This window comes from Theropithecus gelada, chromosome 20 (genome assembly GCF_003255815.1).
Source record: "Theropithecus gelada isolate Dixy chromosome 20, Tgel_1.0, whole genome shotgun sequence".
Classification (NCBI taxonomy): domain Eukaryota; kingdom Metazoa; phylum Chordata; class Mammalia; order Primates; family Cercopithecidae; genus Theropithecus; species Theropithecus gelada.
Genome location: NC_037688.1, coordinates 39,349,182 through 39,359,177, shown reverse-complemented (window position 1 = coordinate 39,359,177; position 9,996 = coordinate 39,349,182). Strand labels below are relative to the sequence as shown.

General features: G+C 56.3%; 1 protein-coding gene across 3 annotated transcripts in view; it reads right to left on the bottom strand.

The window, feature by feature from the left end:
* Nucleotides 1-1,949: 1,949 nt before the first annotated feature.
* CMIP (c-Maf inducing protein) overlaps nt 1,950-9,996 on the bottom strand; it is a 264,953-nt gene continuing 256,906 nt past the window's right edge. For all 3 annotated transcript variants that reach the window (XM_025370610.1, XM_025370611.1, XM_025370612.1), the window contains 4 exons: nt 9,571-9,717; nt 8,062-8,167; nt 6,579-6,649; nt 1,950-3,918 (listed from right to left, as the gene is read on the bottom strand). In XM_025370610.1, coding sequence (XP_025226395.1) covers nt 3,865-3,918; nt 6,579-6,649; nt 8,062-8,167; nt 9,571-9,717 — 378 coding nt within the window. In that variant the 3' untranslated portion in view covers nt 1,950-3,864. The remainder of the gene's footprint in view (nt 3,919-6,578; nt 6,650-8,061; nt 8,168-9,570; nt 9,718-9,996) is intronic.

Below are 9,996 nucleotides of genomic sequence, written 5' to 3'. Positions count from 1 at the left end.
CCAGTGGGCAGAGGAGCTCAGCTGCTGCCAGGCAGAGCAGGGAGGAGGGCTGAGAGTGGCCCCCGGCTGCGTCTTTCCCCAACCCTTAGAGCAATGAACATTTAGAGCAATGAACGCCAGGCCCTACGCCAATACAGAGGGCAAGATGGAGCAGGCTGAAGTGTCTGGCTCACGCATGCACATGTCTATACCAGTAGCTGGTCATCTGGTCCGAGGATGGGATCTCAGGGAGCCAAGGGCTTTTTGGACTGTTCATTTGATGTCCTTGGTGAGGCCTGCCTATCACCCCCGCAGCCAAGAGCCCTCCTGTCGTTTTCCATAGTGCCTGTGTTCCCTGGGTGACCCGAGGAAGGCACTGCTGAGTGACGGACACTCTCACCCTTTTTTTTTCTTTTGAGACGGAGTCTCACTCTGTCGCCCAGGCTGGAGTGCAATGGCGAGATCTCAGCTCACTGCAACATCCACCTCCCAGGTTCAAGTGATTCTCATGCCTCAGCCTCATGAATAGCTGGGATTACAGGTGTGGGTCACTATACCTGGCTAATTTTTGTGTTTTTAGGAGAGATGGGGTTTCACTATATTGGCCGGGCTGGTCTCGAACTCCTGACCTCAGGTGATCCACCTGCCTCGGCCTCCCAAAGTGCTGGGATTATAGGTATGAGCCACTGCGCCCGGCCTTCTCACCTTTCTTAAAAAGACTTGGCAGAGGCCTCTAGAAGGAGGCCACCAGGGCACAGAGAGAGGTGTGGACAGGTGGGGCAGGTAGCAGAGGGAGCTGGATGGTGTGGGAAGGACAGGGTGGAGGCTGGCAGAGGCAGCTCCAGCCACAGAGTCTCTGGAGAGATGCTTTCGGGCCAGGCCCACAGTGGAGAGGCAGAGGACTGGATCATGGACATCCTGGATTTCTGTCAGCATGTAGGGGCAGGACATGCCTGGGCTGAGGACAAGGACACCCCTGCTGAGCTGGGGGACCCTGGAGGGTGACAGGTTTAGGAAGAGGGTGAAAACAAAGCATTTTTTCTTTCTTTTTTTGTTTTTGAGACGGAGTCTTGCTCTGTCGCCAGACTGGAGTGTAGTGGCGCAATCTCGGCTCACTGTTATCTCCGCCTCCCCGTTTTAAGCGATTCTCCTGCCTCAGCCTCCCGAATAGCTGGGACTACAGGCACGCGCCACCGCGTCCCGCTAATTTTTGTATTTTTAGTAGAGACAGGGTTTCACCATGTTGGCCAGGATGGTCTTGATTTCTTGACCTTGTGATCCGCCCGCCTCAGCCTCCCAAAGTATTGGGAGTACAGGCGTGAACCACCGCACCCGGCCAAGATAAAGCATTTCTTTTCAGACTTGTCAAGATTGCCTCTGGAGACATCTATGGGGATTAGGCAGCTGAAGTGTGGGCCTAGGAACCTGGCACTGACCAGCAGCACAGCATCACCTGGAAGCTCGTCAGGAATGCAGATTCCCAGGCCCCACCTAGAGCTGTGGCATCAGTATCTGCATTTCCACAAGACCCCCCAGGTGGATGGAGGGCACATTCCGTGGAGAAGCTCTGGGCTAGAGCTTTTGTAAGGCCCTGCTGAACAGCAGCATTGACCTTGGTCTATGACGCGGAGTCTCAGCTGGGGAGCGAACTGTTCCCCACGGGACACGTGGCAACATCTGGAGACACTCTGGTTGTCATAAATGGGGAAGGGGTGCTACTGTTGGATAGAAGCCAAGGATGCTGTTCAATGTCTGGCAACAAACACAACAGCTCCCTGCAACAAAGATGGCTCTGGCCCCAGTAGCCAACAGCAGCCAGGGTGCTGAGCCCTGGTCCTCAGGAAGTGCGTGCAGATGAAAGTGAGGGCGTCCCAGTACTGTCGGAGCCTCGGACTTCCCACCTGGGCTTCGCCCCCTCCTTGGACCTTCTCCCCCTGGGCGCCGAGACACCACACACAAAGGCCAGACACTGATGAGTCACTTACAGTTTATTTTTGCCTGAAAGTATTTCACATCTCTTTGTACACAGCTACGTGACAGTAGTATTAACCATCAGGAAAAGCAACAGTGCGAGGGGAAAGGTGGCATGTCTTGTTTCTTCTTTTTTTTTTTTTTCTTTTTATTTTTTATTTTTTTCTTCTGCTTCTTCCTGCACCAGAGTGCTGTGAAGTATGGGACTGGAGGGGCGCGGGGAGAAAAAAAAGAAAACCAAACAACTAAAAACAACAACAAAAAACAAAACACAAAACGGAACACACTCACACACACACGAAATAAAACCTGGCACGGAAAATGAATTAAGACTGGAACCCAATTTCTTTTTTTTCCCTTTTTTAAAAAAATGAGGGCATCATAGGGGGGTAATAAAGTCTACCTAGCAAAGTATAAAACGACAAAAGCATGGTTTCCATTGAATAAGATTAAATATATATAAAACAAGTACACTGACTGTGGGGTAGGTTTGGAGGTGCCGGAGGAGGGAAGTATTTGTGCTAAACCAACAGAAAAAAGGGCTGGGGGGAGAGGGGGACCCCAAATAAACCATCAACGGGCTGTTCTGTACAGTGAGGGCTTGTTAAGAAAAAGCCGACTGTTTATAAAAGAAACGGAGGTTGGTTTGTCTTCGGAACAGGTGGGGACAGAAGGAGCGTCTTCATTGCAGTGGTCACATGTGGAAGGTGGGGTGGGGAGGGCAGTCGGGCTGGCGGAGGCAACGTATCTCTTTTCCCGAGAGACCATGCAGAGAGGCGGGCATGCATGGGGCCACGTGAAGCACACGATGGCAGGGGGAGCCCATGGGTGACAGAGTCTCCGTTGGGGACAGGGGACAGCAAAGGCTGACAGGGACAGGAGCTCCCTGGGGGTGGGGAACAGCTCTTTCACCGGGGTAGACCGGAGAGGGCGGATGAGCAGCCTCCCGTTCAAGTCTAAAAGGTGCCGAAAGAGCTTGGGCCTTAGAGGAGCAAGAGGATCTCAATCCTTCCTCCTCCTCCAGCCTGAGCCCCACCTTGTGAGGGAGCTGGAGACATTTGGAAATCAGAAACGCACAGTGGTGGGCGGGGGAGGTGGGCAGACAGACAGACAGACGAGAGAGCATTAGCATAGAGAATCCATCACGAAAAAACAATTAATTGTTCCAAGGAGGTTCTTTTTTTCTCTTTTTGTTGTCTGTTTGTTTCCTTTAAAAAAATAACAATACTACTACCACTAACCCGACAGCTGACTGGTTTCTACAGTACTACACGCCGGGGCGGGGGGGGGGGGGGGGGGGGCGGGGGGACGGTCGAAGACTTCATAAATAAGAGGCGGGTCCCAGACCCGCAATTTGTCAACATGTCTTAAATAGGTGCATTATTTAAATCTTATGTACAACAAGAATCACTTTGCATAGCAATGGTGAGGACACAGGACGGGTGCAGTGATGTGACTGGGTCTTCTTGTCCCAAGGGCGGGGGGCGAGTTCGCAGCTCAGCTCGGAGCCTCTAGGAAGAAAGCATCCTTCGTCCGGCCCGCAACGGTGGCATCAGAGTTGACTTTTCCCACACGACGGCATCAAACACAAAGGCAAAGAAAATCCACAAAGGGTCCCCCACCCCCCAGCCCACCCCCAACCCCCTCCCCGACCCGCTGATGCTTCTCTTGTTGCTACAAAGTCCACTTTAGATCAGGTCAAAGGTTCCAATTACGAAGCTAAAAGAATTCGGTGGGGGCTGGGCGTGCTTGTGGACCCCCTCCCCACCCCCTCCCCCCTCCGCCCCCAGAAAGACTCCCCATCTATCTCACAGCCAGGGCACCAGGGTAGGACCCCAGGACCGGCTGCTCTGCGGCTTAGTCAAGAGTTGTTTTGTCGCGGTTGCAAATGTCTTCCTGCTCGAGCTGGGAGCTTCACCAGGCTTCAGTGTAGCGGACATCCACTTCCTTCAAATTGGGAAGCTTGGCCTGGGGGTAGCAATAAGGGTCCTTGTCACGTGCAGGCCATTCCCTTGCAGAAGCTGACAGTGCCTGACTCCACCCACACTGCCGGCTGGGGGTCCCCGCCACCCTCTCCCCACCTTGGTGCTGTGGGCTCCCTGGGCTCTTGGAGGGTTGGGTGGCCTTAGGCAGACAACAGAGCAGGTGGGATGTGCCCCGGCCCCAGAGAAACCAGGCAGTGGGGCTCCCATGCACCCACCTCAGAGAGGCTTCGGTCTCTGTCTTTGCAAGTGGAAGCACTGGGGTTTGAACCCAGGCCCTGCCACTTGCTGCTGCATGACCGTGGGCAGATAACCCAGCCTCTCGGAGCCTCAGTTTCTTCCTGTGTGGGCCAATCTGATTCTAGTCCCTGGCTCAAAGGATAGGGCTAGGGGTTAAATAGCAAATGCAGAAAGCCCAGGGCACCGTTATAAGCCCTATGAAAGGAAACTGTTCTTATTTTTACTGTTAGTGATATTCTCATCGTTATCAGAAAACGGACAGGGTGAGTGATGCGGATCCCAGTAAGTCCCAGGTACCCGGGGTTTGGCTTAGCTTCTTCTCACTTGGGGCTTCCCCTTTGCTGGATGCATTGCTAGACTCTACGATTCCACCTGCTGCGTCTCTCCATTGTTTTCTGCTTTCTGCTTCTGCTACTCAGACTTCCACTCTTCTATAAACAGTTGGCTTTTTTTCTTAACAAGCCTCCACTCTGCAGAGAGGTAGCTGCCTCCTAACTGGCATCACGCCTTTACTTCCTCCCTCCCAACTTTCCTGTACACTGGCCAGCATACTTTTTGGATGCATGTACACATATGTATGCATGAACACGCACACATGTACACACACGCACATGCAATTCCTCACTGCTGCTCTCCTGTGCTCAACAACCCTCAACGGCTCCCCACTGCCCAGGCAGAGGTCACAGGTGGGGACCTGCAGCCACCTGCAGTGCTATAAAGCGTACTAAGCCAGCCCTTCAAAATTAGGAGACTTCGCAGAAGAATCTAGCTTTCAAGGTTCTCTTGAAAAATGGGAAGGTCTGGCCAGACTGGGCAGTGAAGAGTGGGGCGTGGCCTGCCTGGCACTGAGTGTAGGCTCCTCCTCCAAAGGATAAGCAGCTGCTGTTTGCTCGAGTCCCCTCCACAGGGAGGCTGGTCACAGGCTGGCAGCATCAAGTTGGCACCATGTCTCTCTCAAATGTGTGAAAATGAAAAAATCGACTGAAAGGGATTTTTCTTCCCGAGTGGCCTTTCCTGCACTCCCCATGTCCTCTTTCCAGCTTGTTCTCAGTAGCGTCTGACTTTCACACTCTGAACTCAAGACAATCCAGGCAGCATTTCTCAAACATGAGTGTGCACAGGGATCCCCCAGGGTGGGGTTACCTGGGGTGGCCTGGATCCTGCATTTCTGTTGGCCCCCAAGTGGTGCCAAGGGCGCTGGTCTGCAGATGCCACCCTGAGTGCTGAGGTCTAAACGCTGGGGTGAGTGATCTGCTGGCTGTGCCCCTGCCACCTGCTGCGTCCCATACATCCTCCCTTGGACCTCACTCTCTGCTGACTGTCCCTCCTGGCCCCACCAGGCCCTGTGCCCACCTTGGTTTGCTGAGCTTGCCTGTGCCTGCCAGGGGGGACTATCCCCGGGCAGGGGCTGTGGCAGACACACTTTGGTGTCCCTGTCCCTGACACAGGCCTGGTACACAGCAGAGGCTCCAGAAGCATCTGGAGGATGCCCCAGTGAGCATGCCCTGGCGGCAGGAGGCCTGGCTGTAGGAGATGGGCCCCAGCCAAGGGCTGCCGGGGGATTCCCTCTAAGTGGCTTCCAGGGCACGGAGGTGCCAGCATGGCTCATGGGCGCCATCTGTGCCTTCTCACCTTTGAGCCCAGCCCTTCTCTCCCAGGATGCTGGCCCTCTGCCGGTCCCGTCTGCTCCTTCTGGGGCAGCTGGTACAGCCCCAGGAGGATGGGGTGACAGGATGACAGGAGGCGACTGAAGGCCTGGCTCCTCCAACCTTCCCAAGACATGCAAATGCATTTCTTAAAACGCCCCTGCCTTCTACCCTCTGATCCTTTTTCTTTCCCTGATTTCTGGCCTAGTGCTGGTGCAGTGCAGCCCTCAGTGGTGTGAGGCATCCGCCCTGCTCAGCCCTCCCTGCTTCTACTCCTGCTCCCTCTCAAAATATTTATTTCCTAACACCCAGAGCACGCTTTGAAAAGCGTGACTCGCTGCTCTGCTGTGACCTGTGAGGGCATTTTCATCTGGCCCCAGCCCATTCCCTCTCTCAGTTCCTGGCTACATTTGCTACAAAGCCAGGCCTTGCCAATCTCTTCTGTCTCAGGACCTTGACACTTGCTCTTCCTCTCGCCCTTTGTATTTCTGGCTTCTTACCTTTTGGGTCTCAGCTCCTGTGGCCTCTTCATCAAAGGGACCATCCCTGATCACCCCAGGCCACACAGGCCCTCCTAGTTCCAATGACTTCCCTGCTGCTTCCTCTTTGTTACTCCTTTTGACCTGCCTTTATTTATGTATTGATCTGCGGGTGTCATCATCTTTTACTGGAGAATGAGCTCTGGGCAGCAGATGCACCAGCATCCAGATGCCGGCTGGAGAAAGGAGGGGAGGAGAGAGGGGAGGAAGGATGGAATTACCTTCAGATCTTCGTAGGTGTCAGCTGAGAGCTTGGTGCTGTTCATGTTTAAACTGCAGAGACTCTTCATGGCTGTACAAGAGACAGATACAGTTGTTAGGAGAGTGAGGCCCCAAAGGTATGCCGGTATGGGATGGCCAAGCTGGAGGAGCTGAACGTAGGTGCCAGGCCCCCTGTTAGGAGATGGGGCTGGAGAGGAAGGTTTCACATGCACAGCCAGGATAGGTGGCCTACTAGACACTGAAAGTCTGTTTCAGGCATGTGCTGGTCTGAACAGAGCCTTCGTTCTCTTCCCATCCGCTGAGTCTCCCTTCCCTTCTGGTCCCTCTGTCGTGTCCCCCCACTGCCTGGACCTGATGTCCCCAGAGCTTGCCTGCCACACCCCAGACCAGGCCCAAGATCCCCCCGCTAAGGGAACCCCGGATGCTCCCCGCCATCGTCACTGACTCGGGTGCTGCTTCTTGAAAGCAAGCCTCAACCTCTGCTTTGTGTTGGAGTCACAAGGAGAGCAGACCTCTCCACCCACTCCCAGAGATGCCGAGCAGCGCTGCAGTGGGGACCAGGAATCCGCACTGTTCATGAGGACCGCGCCCCCCGGGGAATGCCAGTGGAAGCAGTCCATCTGCATTTGCAGCCAAACTGGCCGAGCGCTGCCTCTCTGCTTCCATTGACCCAGTCACCTGCCCCCACCTCCTCCCAAGCCATCCAGAATTTGCCAATGACCCGGTAGGAGTCATGACCCCTGCCCAGGGTGCCTCCCCCTTGGCCAACTCCCACAAATCTGTCTTCACACCCAGATTCAACAGCACCTCCCCCGGAAGCCTTCTCTGACTCTTCCCACTGAGCCACGGGTCTTCTCGTTTAAAGCAGTGGGCCTGGAATAGGGAAAGCCGGTCAAACACAGAAGCCTGAGCTCAACGTCCCTGAGGGTAGTTCAGTCACTTGGGGTTGGGACACAGGAATTGGCCTTTCTAGGTTCCTTGAGAATTCTGTGGCTCCTTCTATTATGACAGGGCTTCGCAAATGTCAACGGGCCCGGGAGTCTCCCAGACATCTGCTTCCCGTGCGGTGTCTGAGTCAGGAGGTCCGAAGTGGGCTTGGGAATGGACATTTCTGACCAGCCCCCAGAAGACGCTGCCGCCACTGGTCGGGGGACCACAGTGGCAACACACTACAGCCCCATTCTTGAACTTGACCCCTCAGTGGACTGCGAGTGTCAGGAGGGCACAGGCTGGCCTTATTCATTTTTTCTATTGCCTCTAGAATATAAGCTCCCTGAGATCAGGAATATTTTTCTCTGTGTTGTTCCTGGCCCTTGGAATGGTGCCTGGTCCACAGCAGGTGTGCAGTGAACACATGTTCGTGAATGAATAAATTTCTCTATCTGTGCACGGTGCAAAGTCAGCGCTTGGCCAGTTTGGTTGAAGCAAAGAAGGAATGAATAAAGCAGCCCCTCACCCCCCAGTTGCCCCCGAGGCACTCACAGCTCAGGGCCAGCAGGCCAGCGTCTGTGACCGGGGTCTCGCACAGGTTCAGCACCTGGAGCATGGTGAGGTGTTCCGACAGGAGCCGCAGGCCGGCGTCTCCAAACTGTAGGGCACAGAAACTCTCAGCCCTCTCCTGGCCACCTCTGGGGAAGTGACTCGGAGGCTGGGGCAGAGGTGGAGGAAAGGGATGGGGACAGAGCCTTGCTCTGAGGCCCATGGCCCACCAAGCCCTGGGGTCTGGGCTGTGCTCGCTTCTCCTAAACAATTCCACGCCTCTCTGACCCGGGTTAGAATCCAGCTTCTGCTGTTGGGAGTGGAGCCAGGCCAGGGCCCCTGGGAGTCAGTTTTGCCTCCACGAAGGAGGGCTTCGAACTTGTCCTTTCCTAGCTTCGAGATGCTGCCTAGGCGGCTTTCTCCTGCTGGGTGGACAGTGGAAGGATAGGGCTGGGCCAGGGGCAGGCTGCAGGGACTGTCCCCAGTTTCTCTTCTGGAAAACGAGGGTGAGGGCAGAACCTGCACTTCACAGGCGTGCAGTGAAGGCCCCTTCATCTGCCCTGTGCAGAGTACTGAGCGGTGCAGCTGACACTGAGCTGGGACTCGGCAGCCACTGGTGTTACTATAACAAAAAGACCCAGAAACCTCCCGCGCAGCCCCGGGCAGGCCAGTGAAGCCCGGCTCACGTCTCAGCTCCACCTCTCAGAACCTCAGGACTCGGAACTGGGCACAGTATTTCCAACTGGGAAATGGGCCTCAGGGCTTCATGAGGTCCTCAACCTCCTCTAGCCTCAGGGATTGGGTGCTGAGCTTGAGGAAGGGGTCATGTGGTAAGCGACGCCTGGGGTGTAGGCAGGGAGGCGGGTGAGGGGGCAGGGAGGAGGGTGAACGAGTTAGGAAGGAGGGTGGGGGGGCAGGGAGGAGGGTGAGGGGGGCAGGGAGAAAGGCAAGGGGGTAGGGAGGAGGGCGAGGGGGCAGGGAGGAGGGCGAGGGGGCAGGGAGGAGGATGAGGGGGGCAGGGAGAAAGGTGAGGGGGCAGGGAGGAGGGCGAGGGGGCAGGGAGGAGGGTGGTGGGCAGGGAGGAGGGTGAGGGGGCAGGAAGGATAATGATGGGGGCAGGGAGGAGGGTGAGGGGACAGGGAGGAGGGTGAGGGGGCAGGGAGGAGAGTGATGAGGCAGGGAGGAAGGTGAGGGGGCAGGGAGGAAGGTGAGGGGGCAGAGAGGAGGATGAGGGGGGAGGAGGGTGAGGGGAGCAGAAAGGAGGGTGAGGGGAGCAGGAAGGAGGGTGGGGAGGAGGGAGGAAGGTGAAGGGGCAGGGAAGAGGGTGAGGGGGCAGGGAGGAGAGAGAAGGGGCAGGGAGGAGGGTGGGGGCAGGGAGGAGCGTGGAAGGCAGGGAGGAGGGTGAGGGGGCAGGGAAGAGGATGAGGGGAAAGGAAGATGGTACAGGAGAACAGGGAGGAGGGTGCAGAGGTGGAGGAGGTGGAGGGCCTGGAGCAGGGTGGGAGGATGTACCTGAGTGGACCACAGGTTCAGCTGCTTGAGCGAAGGCAGTTTGATGAGGTGCTCGGCGCAGGCACTGGTTACATTGGTGAAGGCCAAACTGAGGTTCTCCAGGTTTCCGAAGGAGCCAGAGCTCAGCAAACGAGCCAAGTCAGCGTCCTGCGAGCAGATGCGGGAGAGGCCTGAGGGACCTGCTGGGATCTCCTGAGACCCTGGGCCCTCCTATCCCCTATCCTCCTCCTCTCCCTCGCCCTACAGGGAGCTGTTCCTGGGGGGCGGCAAATCCCAGGAGCCGAGGTGGGGGCACGGCTTGGTGGGATGGGCCAAGGGGGTGGTCAGAGAGGGAGGGGCTGCCGCACATCCCATGGATGACAGCTGCCAGGCGGAGGAGAAAGCCTCCAGTGCTGTGACTCACACCCTGAGTCACCAGCGGGGTGT